Source organism: Acomys russatus, chromosome 12, assembly GCF_903995435.1.
Source record: "Acomys russatus chromosome 12, mAcoRus1.1, whole genome shotgun sequence".
NCBI lineage: Eukaryota > Metazoa > Chordata > Mammalia > Rodentia > Muridae > Acomys > Acomys russatus.
In genome coordinates, this window is record NC_067148.1 from 31,451,843 (window position 1) to 31,471,900 (window position 20,058).

Consider the following 20,058-nt stretch of genomic DNA (forward strand, 5'->3'; position numbering starts at 1 on the left):
GGAGGTCTCTGGAACTTTGTCAAGCAAAGCCTCTACAACTTATCCTCATGTCTGTGACAAGGTTTAAAGCAAACACTTAGATATCATATCTTAATTTCTTTTTTAAAATTATTTACTTGTCATTGTGTACACAGTGCTCTGCTTGCATGTACACCTGAAGGCTAGAAGAGGGCATTAGATCACATTATAGATGGTTGTGAGCCACCATGTGGTTGCTGGGAATTGAACTCAGGACCTCTGGAGGAGCAGTCAGTGCCCTTAACCTCTGGGCCATCTCTCCAGCCCCATATCTTAATTTCTAAAAGATCATTATGGTGGTAATACAAAGAAATAATTCCATTTGAAAAAAAATTATAAGAAGCAGAGACACTTGCAAGAAGCTATGGGGACTAAATCACAGCTGACAGACATTAAGAAGCAAGTAGCTAAACCACAGGCCTAAGTGACTAATTTGATAGATAAGTGGTGAGGATGGCATTTAAAAGGTCACAGGTTGGACATTCACAGGCAAATTTATGGAAGACAACAACACTAAAATGGAATAAATGTGAAGTTGGGGGAAAATAAGATAGTCAGATGAGATGCTGGACAAAGAACTGGTAAACCTTTAGGTATTCAGAAACATGCAGGTAAAATAGGCTATTTTATGAGGCACTCTAATGATTATTAAATTAATGGTTATTGCCTTAGGATAATGTCAGCAGTTTTTAAATAAAGTTAGATCTGAACATAAATATTGTTATGTATGTGGAGTGGATAAGCCTAATAAAACTTTTATTGCTTTATATTAGATTATAGAATCACTATTAATACAAAAAATGATGCGAAACTAACATGACAATATTTTTCTAGTCATGCCATATAAGAAATTTTCAGAATTGGTTTAAAATTTAGATCCAATGCTTACAATGCATTCATTTTACATATATATGCCATGCCATGCATATTAACTTTAAAATATATAAAGCTTCCAATTTTAAGTGAGGCATTAAGAAATGTCAGAAATGTTAGAGCAGCTGATCATTCAAAAGTCACATAGTCTTTCTAATTTTTTAACAAAATTATGAGTATTTGAAAACATTAAATAAATTGTTCAAGAAAAAAAGCTAGCTTTATTGGTACATGTCCTAAGCAACCTTCCTGGATCCTACATTACAAATATTCACCTTTGCTTTGAACTCCATTCCCCTTTCTATTACAGAGCAGGTATTAGGAAATACCCGCATATAATGAAGGGAGGAGCTGGAGGGAGAAGTGCCCAAGTTTACTAGAATGTTATTGATGCATTCTCATCCCACAGAAATAGACTGCCTTGTCATAATAATATACTCCAGAAAAAAGTTTTATGCAAAAATTAAATGCCTTAGCTTTTCAAAATCTGAGACTATGTCCTAAGGGAGACAGGCAGAGCTTCATTTTTACTAACCTTAGTTAATAAGTAGGATTTTATGCATTGTTGGCACTACACATAATTGCTATATATAATTATAATATGCCCAACAATGCCTTCTTGTAGGTCACTGTGGTTATTACTATGGATCTAGATAATTAAAAAGGAATGAAAAATGGTTATAGCCCCAGAAGGGCAACTGTCGGTCTCTGGCTGAGTCTATGAAATGCTGGAATTGAAAATGCTTTACGCATCATCTGTGACCAATGTAAAAGCCTTTCCATAATTTTTAGCTGTAAGTTGACCAAAAAAAAAAAAAAAAAAAAAAAAAAAAAAAAACCCTGAGAATACTTTCTAAAAAGATAGCAGCCACTTGACAAACACAAAGTAACTGAACAAACTCAGTTGAAAGTTAAGGAATGATAAAGGCAAGGGCACTAAAGACAAAAAAAAAAAAAAAAAAAAAAAAAAAAAAAAAAAAAAAAAAGAAAAGAAAAGAAAAGAAGAAAATCTAATCTGTTAATTAGATGATGTATTTATTCATGGAACATACCCAAAACTAAATAGCCCATTAAAATTAATGCTAGCATTTACTCTTTATTCATGTATGTCTTCCTTCTTGAAAATTAATGGTATAAATGTTATTACTGTATCACTAGATAATGAAAACCTACCAAATACCTTAGCGCTTGGGTATCAAATCCTAAAACTGGTAGGATATACCTTCAGATTAATTATCCTTCTAGAAAGATTTTTCTTTAAGTCAATTTTAAGAATTATAGGTGCTTTCCTTCTATAACTTGAATTTTAAATGATGCTTCACTATAATATATCGCTGATTTTGGTGAGAGATAAAAATAATATTTATAGTATAAGCTTATTGTATAGTTTTAAGACAGTAAATATAATTTATAGTTATTTAAGGGACCTTACTTTCAAAAATACATTCAAAATATAATTTGCAATCTCCTAAAAACATGTAATCTATAACCAAAACACTAAAAAAAGTTATGCCTTATATTGCCCTATGGTTTTGAAAACCATGTTTCTATAAAAGCCAGTTTTCACAGGAAATGCCAGACACAGTATTTCTAGTGAGAGTGTCAGGGCAGTGCTTAGACAGACACCCAGCTGCTCAGTACGCCACACACAGAGAGAGCCCTGCTTTGCTCACAGCACAGCTTACAGCACTGCAGCTCCACCTATGTCCCAAGAGCCTCTTGACTTAGAATGCCCATGCTTTCAAACTTGCTTCGCCCTCAGTCTTCCCTGTGTAACTGAATGCTCACTGTAGTCTTCATTTGCTGAGGCCAGAATCCCGTTATCCCTGAGGTTCACCTCTCTTACTCACATCCAGTCTGTCAACAGCACATTGTTGACTTTCATCTTGGTAAAATAACCATTCTGCCACCACCTCCTTCAATGCTACCACTGTCTTTAATCATGGAAACCTTTTTAACACTCTGGAATTGTTGGGGCCATTCCTATCTAGTGTCATTGTCTACCACTGACCACATTAGAAGCCTAATTCCCACATATCGCAATTTGGAAGACCTTGTTTGAACTATCAACTTGTGTGTCTTTTGCTCCAAATTCTTAGATTTCTAACATTTTGCGGATACAAGGGAAAGTGTGTTATTTAGACTTTTAAGGTCTTGTGGGACTCTTCTTTGATTCCCATGTTCCTCCTAAAATGTTCCCATGGTATCTGTCAGCTTATCCTGTTTATACTGCATTCCTTGTTGTTTCTGGAAGACTGTGAACACGTCTCTGCCTCAAGGATGTTCTGACTTCAGGTTTCTTCCTTTTCTGCACATCTCACTTCTTGACACATTGCACAGTGCAGGGTCTCCTTTACATGCTGTCTTTTCAGAAATCCCATGGTCCAGCTTTAATCCTGAAGCTATCTTGTACATCCTAGCCCATGGTACGTTCTCCTATAGCACTTTTGGCCACCAGAGATGTTTTACCATCAATGGATTTTATACTTGGTTTAATTATTATCTCAAGTCTATAACAGCTGCTTGCCTGCAGCAGAATTTTTTCAGGTAGTAAATTGTTCAGAATAGTTGAAGAGTCTTCAGCTCTGCTAAATGAGTGTCTGAATATAAGTATCATACAATGTTTCTGGCGCTGAATATCATTTTAAAGAGACTAACTCATTTAATGTTTTCTTTTAAAATCACAGAAGATTTAGGGAATACAGCTAGGTGAAGGCTGGGGACCCTCACAACAGCTGTCTCAAGAATCTAGGCTCTTATCATGAGCTGGAGCCTTTACAATGCCCTTGGAGTCCAGCTACACGAGAGCAGACAGCCCCTTAGGTTTAGTCACAGAGCCCCGTTTCTTGCTCAGAAGGTCTGAGACAGACTATCCCAATGGGTTCAGAAAAGAAGAGGCTGGCTAGTGGACACGGCCAGCAATGCTTTGCTTCATATGAATGAGGCAAAAGCTGACCGTCTGGGGCTTGTCATGAAACACTTTTAAATGACTGGCTCCCCAGGATATGGTGAGCCATGGAAGAAAGAACATTTAAAGGAGGCTGGAGAGGTAGCACAGGAGTTATAAGTGTTTGTTGCACAATCATGAAAAGCAGAGTTCAAATCCCAGCACCTACAAAATAAGCCAGATACCCAAAATGCCTCTAACTCCGGCGCCAAGGATCCAGTACTCTCTCCTGGCCTTCACGTACACACCAACCCCACTCACATATATGTGTGTTTATGCTCATAAAGATATATAGACATACACACGAATAAATAATAACTGCTGTGAAAACACTGAAAATGTCTTTTAAATGAGGGGGAAATCCTAGCTATATTTTAGGAGCACTGCCTTGGGAAGTGGGTGGCATTTGAGCTAAAGGCAAGAATGAGATAGATGTCTGAAATCTGGAATACTAACATAGCCAGTAGAGTGAGAGGTTCATGTGACGGAGCAATCATAGGTGTCCACAGAACAGAATTCAGTGGCAAGTGTGATGAGCCAAGGGAGACTAGGGGACCATGTGGCCAAAAGGAAGTCATGATGTTCATCTTGTAGAGTGTGGCAGGTGCAGCATGTACTTAAAAGTTGGAGCTCTTATGACCAAATTTACATTTTAACACCTATTAGGTCATGTGAAATAAGCCATTATAGAGTATGGTGGGTTACATTAGTAGCCTTTTGCTGTGCTGTGAGTGATTGCCAGTGGTAGTAGAGAGAGAGGGTGAAAATTATAAATGTGTTCTAAGTCAGAGAACTACCAGGATTATTGGGAGATTCTCCCCACAGGGGAGCCACAGCTGTTAACAGCTGGGGTCTCAGGAGGAGACAGAGCTGGACATCTATCTAAGATGTAAGGAAAATGAGATGCTATGAGAGGAAGTGAGTGGCCACTGGTAGATTACCAAAAGTTACTAGTGACTCTGATAAGAGGAGTTTCAGAGAAGAAGTGTGTGAGGCTTAGTCTTGGTTGTCAACCTCTTGGGATTTTGAGTTACCATGGAAACAAATGTCTAGGTGTGTCTTTGGGGGAATTGTTTAGATTCAGTAAATTGAATCGGAAAGACTCAATAAAACCAAAAATAATATTCTGAGGATCAGAGTTCTTTCTGAATAATAGGAGAAAGCTAGTTGAGCACAAGCATTCACCTGCTTCTGCTTCTTGCCTCTGTGCCCTCAAATGTGAGCCCAAACCTCAACCTTTCTTCTGTAAGTCGTTTCACTAGTTTGCATTCTTGTCATGACAATTCTAGTGCTGGCAAGAACAAGCAGGATTGGGATTTGCTTGCATTTCTACCCATGTTGCCTGTGAGGAAGCAGGGCACTGCAAAAGACCATGGTTACAGCATACTTCTCCATACAAAAGGAGAGTGTTTAACTGATGTGCCTGACTGAAGGACATCATTTATGTGGATGGACACCATTCAGACATTCTGTAAGAGTAGCAGAAACATATATACCTATATTAGATCTTTAAAGTCCTCTTAATTAATCTAAGTTCAAACCCTTCCGGTTCTTTGACCCATGAAATTACACTATATAAAAACGCAAATTAGCAAGACATTAAAAAATTTTAAGTTATCTGGATTTTAATATATGTTTTTGTTGTGGCCTTGTTTTAAAAAACTAGTAGAATATGTTTTGATTTATCTATTTTTCTAGAAAAAGAATACATAGCATTTTCTGTACTTACACACAATCTAATTAATTATTTTAATATTTAGCTGTAAAGCAATTATCCTAGGTCATGATTCTCAAGAAGAAAAATGGGATTTTGGCCTAATTCATAGGTTATATGGGTTTATATTACTGGTAAATTGTATGCATAGCTATAAAAATAGAGATTTTTTTCATTAAGGATTTTTCTAAAATAATGTGTAGTTTATTTACTGCTTTTATCTTAAACTATATCTGGTTCAAATCTTGTAAAGTTTATGGTATCTGAATTTCATGTGTGTGTGTGTGTGTGTGTGTGTGTGTGTGTGTGTGTGTTTGTGTGTGTGTGTGTGTGTGTGTTTGTGTCTGTCTGTCTGTCCTTCTGTCCGTGTTTCTCCATATCTGTGTTTGCTAAAAACAGAGAGAAGATAACTTACTAATGAAATATGATCAGAGATAGTGTGCATAAAGCAGATAGATCTCCTCATTAGCTTTTAGTAAAACATTATTAGGAGTATTATTAGAATTTCTTTTCAGTATTAATGGCCTTACTGCTAGCATTTTTGTATTTTAAAGTTAAGACCCCTATAAACTATAGCTTAAGAACTTTTTTTAATTTTTTATTAATTTACTCTTGTTACATCTCAATGGTTATCCCATCCCTTGTATCCTCCCATTCTTCCCTCCCTCCCATTTTCCCCTTATTCCCCTCACCTATGACTGTTCCTGAGGGGGATTTCCTCTCCTGTATATGCTCTTAGGGTATCAAGTCTCTTTAGGAACATTTTTTACTGATATTAATGAACAGATAAAAGAAAATTAATTCTTGGTCACTCAGAAATATGTTCTTTTCTAAAGAAGTATATATTCAAATCATTAAACATTTTAGTAAAGTATTGAACCTGAGGCCTCATGCATGCTTGCCAACTGCCCTAAAACACTGGCATCCATGTTCCTTGAAAACTGTTTTAATTATTTGTACTATGGTGTGTGTGTATGTGTGTATATGTGTGTGTGTGTGTGTGTGTGTGTGTGTGTACAGGAGTAAGTGTCCTCATTTATGTGCCATTACACTCCATTTTATTCTTTGAGAAAAGGTATCTCACTGAAAGAGAAACTAAGATGGTGGCCAGCAAGTCACAGCACTGCCCCTGTCTCTTTATCCCACAGTCTTGGGGTGACAAGTGCCTGGCCACAGCCAGATTTTTACCTGGATGGTGAGAATTTGAACACAGATATTGCACCTTATTAAGCTTTTTAACTTATTTGTTTGTTTACTTATTTTGTATGTGTGCACCTCTGTGCACAAATGCATTCGTGAGGGCTTAGGGATGATGTGCACAGAAGTCTGATTTCTGGTTCTCAGAATTGCATAGGCATCACTCTTGAGCGCTGACCCATCTCTCCAACTCCCCCATCCCAACCAAACTTAGAGAAACACTAAATCTTACTTTGGAATTTTATATCAAGGCTAGTTAGTGACCGTTAAAATCGGGACAAACAGGACAACTTGATAGAGTGAAATAGACGGGATCCACACAACACATAGCAAGGAAGAAGTGGTAGTACTGACTGCCATTGAAGAAGGTCCTAAACGAGTTGTCCCAAAGTGGCAACTTCAGCTAAGCCACTGTCAGGCTAAACACCATTCTTTCTACTTGTTCACATTCCCACTGCCAAAGCCATAAAGACAGACCCTTGTCTCCTAATCAAATTACTAGCAGAGATGATGAAATTCCTTCCAGGGCTGCCCTAGTGCTTAAGGGACAGCTGTCTTTGTAGAGACTGGAAATAAAGGCAGATGAAATCTGGATTCTTGTTTTAGACAAAAGCAACCATTTCCCTCTTTTTCTCTTCCATAGAATAAAGCCTTTTCCTTCAACTTCCACTCGCTTCTTGATTGACCAATTCCTCTTCTGTGTAAAACATGCCAACTATGCTGACTACATGCAACTGCGTGGGCGAGGTGGTCATGCTCCGCAGCTACTACACAGCCAATGGAGGTGACTACGAAAAGTCAGTTTATTACCAAATGTCTCTGTAAGCCAAGGTTTGCTATTGTAATATAATTAACTATTAATTTAGGAGCCGAATATGAGTATGTGAAGCAAAATTGCTATCCATGAAAACTAAATTAACATGAGAGGAAGGGATAATCATACTCTGAAAGCCTGGAATTCTCATTTTAGATTAGAGGATGGCAGCCGGGTGGTGGTGGTACATGTCTTTAATCCCAGCACTTGGGAGGCAGAGGCAGGCATACCTATTTGCATTCTAGGGCAGCCTGGTATACAGAGAAAGTTCCAGGACAGACAGAGATGTTCCACAAAGAAACCCTGTCTCTAAAAACCAAAATAAAAAAAATGTGGATGGTAATAGCCTGGCTATGGACAAGGCTACTGGTTGCTCTCCACAAACTGATGGTTATACTATTGCTGAAGGCAATACTTACACAATTCACAGAACATGGAAAATTCCAGCTGGTACCTATGGTACTGGAAAGCACTTTGCATACTGCCATAGGAAAAGGGTAAAAACTGACACAGCTGTAAAACCTTCAATCTACAACTGTGAACTGCCAGAAAATATGGTGGTGCAATGGCTGCATGAAGTCTGTGGGAGTGCCCAAGCAATATCTGATTTGAATTAAAGCTCACTGCCTGGATAGTCAAGAACCTGAGACTAGATATAACAGAGACCTTTGGGGGAAACCAAATACTACTGTTCTGCTAAAAGAGTGTACCAATCAAATGACTCCAAATGATGTTCTGTTCTATTCATAGACCAAAGCCTGCTCAGAAGTCAAGAGCGAAGCTTCCTTCTGAAGCAGACGGGAACAAATACAAAGACGCACTACTAGACAGTGTGCAAAGAGTAAGACAACTTAGAACACTCAGCTCTGAATTGGATGTATGCATAAAATATCTCCCCTCAGGCCTAAGAGAACCCTATGGAAGAAGAAGTAGAAAGAGTGTAAAAGCCACCCAGCTTGGTGGTGCACGCCTTTAATCCCAGCACTCAGAGAGACAGAGGCAAGTGGATCACTGTGAGCTCGAGGCCAGCCTGGTCTACAAAGCGAGACCAGGACAGCCAAGGCTACACAAAGAAACCCTGTCTTGTAAAAAAAAAAAAAAAAAAAAAAAAAAAAAAAAAAAAAAAAAAAAAAAAAAAAAAAAAAAGAGTGAAGTGCCAGAAGGACACCAATAAAGAAAAAAGGCTTTCTGAACACAGCAGGACTGAGGCACATGTGAATTTACAGACTGTGGCAGTATGCACAGGACCTGCATGGGTCTGCACTACATGACGTCTTGGAGCTGAAAGGAGGAGAAACAAACCCCCATCTCTAACCCAGAAGCATCTCCAATTGATAATCTCTTGCAAATGAATTCACTTTTCTCCAAGGTCGTCTCATTGAGGGGGGAAAAAGAAAAAGAAAAAGAAACAAACAAACAAAACACTCTTATGAATAGGCTGCATGCCCAGGGTTAGATGGTCAAAAACAAACAGAACAAAAAACTCAGGGGCATCTTTGGAAGTTTTGTGTCTCATAACGCTGAGTTTTTCTTTTCTTTTAACTTTATATGTCATTTGCATGTATATTATGTCTTCTGGTGTTCTATTTTTATGGGATACCTGTGTGTGCAAATATGTGTGTCTCTGTGCCTACATGTGTTTCTTGTGCCTCTTCTTTGGTTGTTTTTCTTCTCTTTGTTTTGTCTTATTCCAAGGTGCTTTTGCCTTATTTTATTTTATTATTGTTCTTTATATGCTTGTTTGTTTTCCAATGAAAAACAGAGAGGTTATGGATAGATGGCAGGGAAAGTAGGAAGGAACTTGGAGGAATAAATGGAGGGAAAACAATAAGCAGAATATATTCTATGGAAAAAATCTATTTTATATATAAGGAAAAAAAAGAGAGCTCAATACGTCTATTTTCTTTCCAACATAGACTATTAGACATTTTTACAAAAAGGAGTATTTCTTCCTAGAGAGTCATTTTCTAGTATAATTCTCTTTTTATTATCAAATTAAATCTTTGTATTCCTGCCATTGCCTGGATGTAATAGAGTAGAGTGATTTGTGCAAAATTCTTAAAATCCAATTCTAAAGTAACTAGGTCTCTTTTCATATCAATTCAAATTATACTCACTGCTGAAGTATAAGTAAAATATGTAAAATAAAATAATTTTATATTTTAAAACAAAATTGTAGATTGTTCACAATTGGCTTTGCTGCTTAAGAAATAGCATGTAGAATCATATCTAGTTAAAAGACATGTAAGAAGAAGGATTTCAAGATGGTGGCACCAAGATGTGCTATGTGTAATCTGCAGGGAGGAGACCTGGGACACTACTGGGAGCCAGGGATCACTGGGTGAGAGAGGTCTGCACAGTGCAGACCACAAGTAGATCTGACCTCTAGTCGTCCAGTGGCCCACAGAGGACAGGACCCCAGTCCCCAGAGCCTGGACCAGAGTCTGCCTACCAGCTTCTAGCTGTGGCCTTGCTCTGCAGTGTGAACTCGGTATATGGGACTAAACTCCCTGCAGTGAAGCATCAGAGTTCCTGGTCTATGGAAATCTTGGGAAAACAGGTGGATCTATCCTCAGACCACCCCCACCCGCCCACACCAATCCACAGAAAGCCCAGGTGTTACATGGGGGCCCAGGCATCTGTAGACATGTTGTCCAGCCACAGTGGCACAGTCTGAGTAGGGCCAGGCAGGAGCCTAGCTGCAAGTCCGAGAGGACTCTCCTGGCACAATTGTTCAAAACGGACTCAGCCTAGCCAGGCTTCCCAGCCTAGCAGGGACTCACACACTCTTGGGAAAGGCTGGGCAGGCCGAAAAGGATAAGACAGAAATCTAGCCAACCAACAACAATCAGAAGGAAGTAGCTGCTCTTTTGCAGGCAGGCAGAACCTAGGCCCCACTTCCTGGTTGGAGGAGGCAGAAACCTAAACAACTACTAGAAGCTAGAGGGGGTTCAGGAACTCTAAAGTGATCTGAGGCTAGGACCCAAAGGCCCTGGGCCCAAAAACAGGGTATTCAAAACCCAGCAAAAGACAGAATAACAGGTTCTATGTACACTACCTCAAACCAATACTGGAGCTGCAGAGCACCTGTACCTACCTCCGCTGACCCAGTGGGGAGCCCAAAGTGTGAAGCAAAGTATCCAGGGGCTGAAAACAAGTCACTTGCCTGACCGAGAAGAGTTCTGTGACCCCCACAGGCAAAGGCACTCAACCTATAAGCACTCACCAACAAACTGCTCACAAAGACCAGTGAAGAACACTAGAAGCTACCTCCCAACATCAGAGATAGCAAGATGACTAAAGGCCAGTGTAAAAAACATAAACAACAAAACCAAAACACTATGACATCTCCAGATCCAAGCTATGCCAAAGAAAGCAACACAGAGAACTCAAACACAATTGAGATACAAGAAAATGACCTCAAACCTTAGTAATGAAGATGATAATGGAGGAAATGAATAAAATCCGTAAACAAATGCAGGAAGATGCAGCCAAACAGATGGAAGGCTTAAAAGAGGCCTATAGAGAAGCACTGGAAGAAATCCAGGAAAATACAAACAATCAGATGAAGAAAATCAAGAAAATAGGTCAAGATCTGAAGATGAAAATGGAGCAAAATGATAAAGGCACATACAGAAGAAAAACAGGAATGAGAGAGCTTAGCAAAGAAAGCAAGCAACACAGAGGCAAATTTCTCTAACAGAATCCAAGAGATGGATGAATGAATCTTGCGACTAGAATACACAATCATAGATCTTAAAGCAACAATCAAAGAAAATGCTAAATCTAAAAAAATTCCTGACACAAAACATCCAAGAAATCAAGGATACAATGAAAAGACGAAACCCGAGGATAATACATATTGAGGAAAGAGAAGACATTTGACTCCAAGGCCCAGAAAATATCTTCAACAAAATCATAGAAGAAAATTTCCCTAATTTGAAGAAGGAGAGGTTTATAAACATATAAGAGGCATACAGAACACCAAATAGAATAGACCAGAAAAGGAAATCTTCTTGCCACATAATAACCAAAACACAAAATATACAGAACAAAAAAAAATATTAAAAGCAGCAAGGGAAAAGGGCCAAGTAATATATAATGAAAACCTATCAGAATTATACCTGACTTCTCAGCAGAGACCATGAAAGCTAGAAGGGCCTGGAAAGAGGTCCTTAAAACCCTAAGAGAACAGAGATGCTGGGCCAGACTACTATAACCATTGATGGAGAAAACAAGATATTCCATGACAAAAACAAATTCAAAGATTACCTATCCACAAATCCAGTTTTATAGAAGTTACTAGAAGGAAAATTCCACCCCAAAGGGACAGGCTACAACCAAAATTACATGAAAAATAAATAACTACCTGTTGCAAAAATACAATCACACAAACACTCTACTACAACCAACATCAAAATCAATGGTCTTAACGGTCACTGGTCATTAATATCTTTCAACATCAGTGGTCTCAATTCTCCAATAAAAAGACACAGACTAATGGAATGGATGCATAAACAAGATCCAACATTTTTCTGCATTCAAGAAACACATTTCATCCATAAAGATAGACATTACCTCAGGGTAAAAGGCTGGAAAAACGTATTCAAAGCAAATGGACACAAGAAACAAGCAAGTGTGGCCATTTTAATAGTTAATAAAAATAGACTTTCAACCAAAATTAATCAAAAGGGATGAGTAAGGACACTTCATACTCATCAAAGGTAGAGCCAACCAAGATGACATCACAATTCTGAACATCTACACTCCCAATACATGGCTACATACATTTGTAAAAGTACTATTAACAAAGCTTAAAACCACACATCGATCCCTACATGTTAATAGTGGGAGACTTCAACACTCCACTCCAAAGGATAGATCATTGGAACAGAAAATAAATCAAGAAATACCAAAACTAACCAACATCATGAATCAAATGGATCTAAGATATTTTGACAGAACTTTCACACCCAAACACAAAGGATTATACCTTCTTCTCAGCAACCCATGGAACTTGCTCCAAAATTGATCAACAGATACAAGAAATTGAAATAATACTTTGTATTCTATCAGATCACCATGCTCTAAAGTTGGACTTCAACAACAACAAAAATAACAAAAAGCCTACACATACATGGAAACTAAACAACTCTCTACTTAATGACATGTGGGTCAAGGAAGAGATAAGAAACAGATTAAGAACTTCCAGAAAGTAAATGAAAATGAAAAAACAGCATACCCAAATTTGTGAGGTATATTGAAAGCAGTTCTAAGAGGAAAATTCATAGCATTAAGTGCCTTTATAAAGAAATTGGAAACATCCCATATAAGCAACTTAGTGATACAGTTGGAAACCCTAGGGGGAAAAAAGGCAGAAACACCCAAGAGGAGCAGACATCTGGAAATAATCAAACTCAGGGCTGAAATCAATAAATTAAAAACAAAGAGAATAATTCAAATAATCAACAAAATAAGGAGCTGGTTCTTTGAGAAAATCAACCAGATAGACGGACCGCTAGCCAAATTAACTAAAAGGCACACAGAAACTATCCAAATCAAAAAATTCAGAAATGAAAAGGGAGAAATAACAACACACACTGAAGAATTACAAATAATCATAAGATCCTACTTCAAAGGTATATATGCCACAAAATTTGAAAATCTAAGGGAAATGGACAACTTTCATGACCAATTGCACTTGCCAAAATTGAATCAATATCAGATAAATAAAATAAATAATCCTATTTCTCCTGCAGAAATAGAAGTAGTCATTAATAGTCTCTCAACCAAAATAAGTCCAGGGCCAGATGGTTTCATTGCAGAATTCTACCAGACCTTCAAAGAAGAGCTAACACCAATAATCTTCAAACTATTCCAAAAGATAGAAATGGATGGAATATTACCAAATTCACTCTATGAGGTCAAAGTCACTTTGATACCTAAACATCACAAAGATCCAGCAAAGAAAGAGAATTTCAGACCAATTTCTCTTAAGAACATTGATGCAACAATACTCAATAAAATACTCGCAAAACGAATACAAGAACACATCAAAGATATCATCACCATGTCCAAGTAGGCTTCATTCCAGGCATGAAGGGATGGTTGAATATACAGAAGTCCATCAATGTAATCCACCATACAAACAAATTGAAATAAAAAAAAAAACACATGATCATCTCCTTAGATGCAGAAAAAGCATTTGAAAAAATCCAACACCCATTCATGTTGAAAGTTTTGGAGAGATCAGGGATACAAGGCACATACCTACACATAATAAGGCTATATACAGCAAGCCAATCGCGAACAGCAAATTAAATGGCAAGATACTCAAGGAAATTCCTCTAAAATTGAGGGTGAGGAAAAGCTGCCCACTTTCTCCATACCTCTTTAAAATATTTCTTGAAGTTCTAGCTAGAGCAATAAGACAACAAACGGAGGTGAAGGGGATCCAAATGGGAAAGAAGGAAGTCAAATTATCGCTATTTTCAGATTATATGATAGTGTACATAAATGACCCCCAAAATTCCAACAGTGAATTCCCACAGCTGATAAACACAATCAGCAAAATGGCTGGATAGAAAATTAACTCAAATAAGTCAGTATCCTTCCTATATACAAATCACAAACATGCAGTGGAAGAAATTAGGAAAACTAGACCCTTCACGATAGCCACAAGCAATATAAAATATCTAGGAGTAACTCTAACCAAGCAAGTGAAAGACTTGTTTAAAAAAAACTTCAAATCTCTGAAGATTGAAGATGACATCAGAAGGTGGAAAGATTTCCCTTGTTCATGGCTCAGGAGAATTAACATAATAAAAATGGCCATCTTACCAAAAGCAATTTACATATTCAATGCAATCCCTATCAAAATACTTACACAATTTTTAAAGACATTGAAAGATCAATTCTCAACTTCATATGGAAAAACAAAACAAAACAACAACAACAAAATCAGAATAGCTAAAACAATCCTGTACAATAAAAGATCCTCCAGAGGAATCTCCATACCCGATCTCAAGCTCTACTATAGAGCAACAATAATTAAAACCGCATGGTACTGGTACAGCAATAGGCTGGTTGATAAATGGAATTGAATCAAAAACCCAGAAATAAATCCACATATATATGGACACTTGATTTTTTACAAAGAAGCCAAATTTATTCAATGGAAAAAAGGATAACATCTTCAACAAATTGCGCTGGTCTAACTGGATGGCTACATGTAGAAAAATGAAAGTCAACCCATATTTGTCACCATGCACAAAACTCAAGTCCAAGTGGGTTAAAGACCTCAACATACAACCAGAGACATTAAATCTGTTAGGAGAAAAAGTAGCGATGGCACTGGTATTCATTGGCACAGGAAACAACTTCCTGAACAGAACTCCAATAATTAATATATGGGACCCCATGAGGCTGAGAAGTTTCTGTAAGGCAGGAGATACTGTCAACAGAACAAAGCAACAACCTACAGACTAGGAAAAGATCTTTACCAACCCTACATCTGGCAAAGGTCTAATATCCAAAATATATAAAGAACTCAAGAAATTAAACACCACCAAACCAAATAACCCAATTAAGAAATAGGCCTCAGAATTAAACAGAGAATTTTCAACAGAGGAATATCAAATGGCTGAGAAACACTTAAAGAAATGCTCAATGTCCTTAGCCATGAAAGAAATGCAAATAAAATGACCCTAAGATTGCATCTTACACTCATCAGAATGCCCAAGATCAAAAACTCAAATGACACCACATGCTGGTAAGGATGTAGAGAAAGGGGAACACTCCTTCATTACTGGTGGGAGTGCAAACTTGTACAATCACTTTGGAAATCAATCTGGCGCTTTCTCAGAAAACTGGGAATAGGATTACCTCAAGACCCAGCTATTCTACTCCTTGGAATATACCCAAAGAGGCTCCACCACACAAAGACATATGCTCAACCATGTTCATAGCAGCCTTATTCATAATAGCCAGAATCTGGAGACAACCTAAATATCCCTCAGTTGAAGAATGGATAAAGAAATTGTGGTATATTTACACTATGGAATAGTACTCAGCTTTTAAAAACAAGGAAATCCTAAAATTTGCAGGCAAATGGATGGAACTAGAGATGATCATAATGAGTGGGTTAACTTACACAAGAAAGACTCAAATGGTATACACTCACTTATAATTGGACAGCAGCCCAAAAGGCATGTCCCATGAACGTCTTCACTTACCAGGATATAGGGAGATATGTGGGGACCTCCTAATGGAACTCTAGGTGAGAGAAGTAGGGTAGAATGGGGAAATAGAAGGATCCAGTGGGTCCTAGAAACCTGTAAGGTGAACATCATGATGGGCAGATCTAGACCCCCGGGGGTCTGCTCAAACTACTGCAACAATAAAGGACAATACATGCAGCAAGCATTGAACCCCTACTCAGATCTAGGCAATGGGCAGGACATTCTCCACAGTTGTGTGGAGAGTGGGAAGTGACTCTGACATGAACTCTGGTACCCATTTTGACCACTTCCCCTTGGTGGGGAGGCCTGGTGTGCCTCAGAGAAAGAATACGCAGGCTACCAAGATGAGACTTGATAGGGTGTGACCATATGGTGAGGGAGAAGGTCCTCTTCTGTCACAGACCTTGGGGATGGGAATAGAGTGAAAGTGGGTGGGAGGGAGGAATGGGATGAGACAGGCAAGGGGTAACAATTGAGATGTAATATGAATAAATTAATAAAAAAGACATGTAATGAAAAAATCATTACCTTACATCCAAAGATACACACACGCACACACAGGATTGCATTTTTTCTGTTTAAATAGAACCTTAAAGGATGAATTTTTATGATTCTCTTCAAATATTAACAGGAAATGTATTTACCTATGAGCTTTGGTCACATCACTAAATGCGTAACTATTATGATCTTAGGTAAAACATTACATATAACACTCTTGCTTCTAAGATATAATCAAATAGTATTCATATGCATGTCAACATGTCGCACGTATACATATGTGTGTGTAAGTGTATGTGTGTGTGCATCACATGCTGTAGTATCATCCAAGCAAAGGACATATTTCAGATGATAAAGAGAAGGCAGGACTTGAGGAAAAATATATGTAGTAACAAGTACTTAGTGCTTAGTACTTAGTGCTACTGAACATGTTCATGAACAATTGCAGGGGTTTTTTTCTCGTATATGATTTAACCCAAATCATAGATTCTTAAAGAAAAGTTGCATATGCCATAGATTATGTATAAAATTACAAAGATTTAGTGCTATTTACCTAAACTATAATAAATATGTGCGATTATCAACAAAAACTATTTACTGACATTTAGGTTTCGACAGTTTTGTTTTATATTTACAGATTACTGATAGAAATAATTTTCTCAAAAAACTTAACAACCTATAAATGTCAGAATATATAAAAAGCACATATTCTATAAATATATATGTTCAGTTTCATAAATGAATTATATTTTAATGAATGTGATATGTTTTTACTTTAAATTAAAGTACCTATAATTTATGGAATTATGACTTCAGAAAAAGCAAATTAAAAATATATTACAAAAAAATTCACATTTCTGGAATCAACACAAATTTAATATATAGTTTTCTCAGATCTCAGATTTAAAATAGTTGTGTGAAACTCTTTTAAAACCATGTGTGTTATTTTAAATTAAAACTATAACCTCAACAATAATAATCCCAATAATGTACTTAGTGTGCACTGCCACCAAGTGCCTAAACCAATTAATTTAAACAATGTTACAGCAGCTACAAGTAGATTCTTTTTTTGCTGCAAGTAGCTATTTGCAAATAGGATGAGAGCAAAGCACGTAATCTCTGAATAGTTAACAAGAACCACAGTTTAGACAGTACAATGAAATTTCAAAAGCATTAACAAAACTTTAAGAGTCTTACCAGCTCACTGGGAGTTCATGAAGTCTAAAAATATTGTTCAGCTTGTAGTCATATTTTGCTGGAGAAAGGTTTTCTTTATATACACACAAGTTTGGATCTGGTTGCATATCTGTGGGAAATTCTGAATCCTGGGTGGTGGAGAAAGGAAGAAAATGTCGTCAATACTGTACATGGTAATATTGTCTCATTAACAATACATTTTAACAAAAATATAATTATAGATGACTCTTAACCATCAATTCCTCACAACTCATTGCAATTTTGAGAAAATATTCAAGAAAGACAAAATTTAAAATAAGATATCCATTTGTTTTCAATGATGACATTAGCTCTAACTTTCATACATATTAAAAATTACTTGAATGCCTTCCCTCTGTGGATGATGGTGAAGTACAATTTAATGTCTTATATGATTTGTCAGTTGTCATTTTTGATAATCACTAAACCCTAACATCAATTTTATTTCATCCATCAAAGCCCAAGGATTCATGTAGCGCATTTGTCCTCTGTAATGATATGCCTACCAGTACTTTCACTGGATAGCAAAATGACACTTGGCAACAAGTAAATTACGGTGTCTTTCTTACATCCAAAGAAACAAGGAAACAGGACTAATTTAAAGGTATTTCCCTCCATTTGTTAGTTAACCCTCTCTCCATCAAGCAAACTCCACAACAAAGAAATCTACCCTTAGTGAGGACCTGTTAAAGATAGCCATTCAAAATCCTTAAAGACTTATACAGTAACTCTTTAAATACCCAGAGAGAGAGAGAGAGAGAGAGAGAGAGAGAGAGAGAGAGAGAGGAGAGAGAGAGAGAGAGGAGAGAGAGAGAGAGAGAGAGAGAGAGAGACAGAGACAGAGACAGAGACACAGAGAGAGACAGAGAGCGAGAGAGACAGAGAGAGAGACGGAGAGAGAGACAGAGAGAGAGAGAGGCAGAGAGAGACAGAGGAGAAGTCCACAAAGATACCACTGAGTTTGTTTTGTGTAGGTCACATACTACTGATTGTAAGAACTGGCCTGAACCTACAGTTGATATACCCAGTGAGACTCCACAAGAAAAAATATTCCCCTTTTCCAGCTGGTATCAATTGCAGATGGCTTTTTGATTAGTGGTGGGTCTCCATGTTCATTTCCTCTCAGCACAGGGACCTAACTTTTATGAAGACCTAGTGCATGATACCACTGTCTTTGTGAGTTCATGTGAGCAACAATCCCGTCGTGTATGGAAAACACAGCCTACTCAGAGTCATCTATCACATTTAGGACTTAGTGCCCCAAAGTCTCTTTACATGAACACTGTCCTTTTGTGAATCTCAGTGCTATCCCAATATACTGCAAGAAGAAGTTTCTCTGATGATTTTGTTAAAAACTGATCTATGGATATAGCAATATGACATTAGGAGTCATTTTATTGCTATGTTCCTTTAAAGAAGACGAATATTAACACATTTTGTTCAGGGCATATTCTATCTAATCCCAGGTTCTGAACCATTTGAGCCATATCAAGTATGGGTTCCATCCCATGGAGTGGGCCTTAAATTCAATTTTTTTAAATAGTGGATGGTTCTACCTATAACAGTTGCGCCTCTATTGTACCAGCATATCTTGCAGGCAGACTGTTATGTTTCATAATTTGTAGCTGCTCAATATTGACGATTCCCTTTTTCCGATAGTAGCATGTAGAGTACCTTCCAGTACCATGAATGCGTGCCAGCAGGAGCCAGTCTTCTAGTTAGGTACCAGCTCTATTTCTTTGTGTTTGATGACATGGGTGTTGTCTTCAGAAACAGAACCTTACAATCAGGTTCTGGAGAGTAACCATTAGCCCTGGAATATTTAAGAGGTTTCCATGGGGCCTCTTTGACCAATGACTCAAAATGATGTAACTTACTGGAAGCACTGGAAATTTCACTTGGTGGCACAATATGTCTAGTTTTAGCATCAGTAAATACAAATGTTTTGACTTCTTCCTTTCCTATTTATATCCCCTTGGTGTCCTTCAGTTAACTTATTGCTCTAGTTAAGACTTCATGCTGTATTGAATAGGTATAGAGAAAGGATATTCTTTGTCTTGTTCCTGCTTTGTAGAAATGCTTTGTGTTTCTCTCTGTATCGACTGATGTGGCTATAGGGTTGTTGTATATTGCCTTTATTATGTTGAGGTATGCCCTTTGTATGCACAGACTTTATTATGTTGAGGTATGCCCTTTGTATGCACAGGCTTTATTATGTTGAGGTATGCCCTTTGTATTCACAGACTTTATTATGTTGAGGTATGCCCTTTGTATGCACAGACTTTATTATGTTGAGGTATGCCCTTTGTATGCACAGACTTTATTATGTTGAGGTATGCCCTTTGTATGCACAGACTTTATTATGTTGAGGTATGCCCTTTGTATGCACAGGCTTTATTATGTTGAGGTATGCCCTTTGTATGCACAGACTTTATTATGTTGAGGTATGCCCTTTGTATGCACAGGCTTTATTATGTTGAGGTATGCCCTTTGTATGCACAGGCTTTATTATGTTGAGGTATGCCCTTTGTATGCACAGGCT

At 37.6% G+C, this 20,058-nt stretch overlaps 1 protein-coding gene across 1 annotated transcript in view; it reads right to left on the minus strand.

Annotated features, from left to right (window-relative positions):
• Positions 1-20,058, minus strand: part of Spag16 (sperm associated antigen 16) — an 848,530-nt gene that overhangs the window by 698,932 nt on the left and 129,540 nt on the right. Inside the window, exon 11 of the mRNA XM_051154139.1 lies at positions 17,499-17,626. Within this exon, the coding sequence (XP_051010096.1) occupies positions 17,499-17,626 (128 nt within the window). The remainder of the gene's footprint in view (positions 1-17,498; positions 17,627-20,058) is intronic.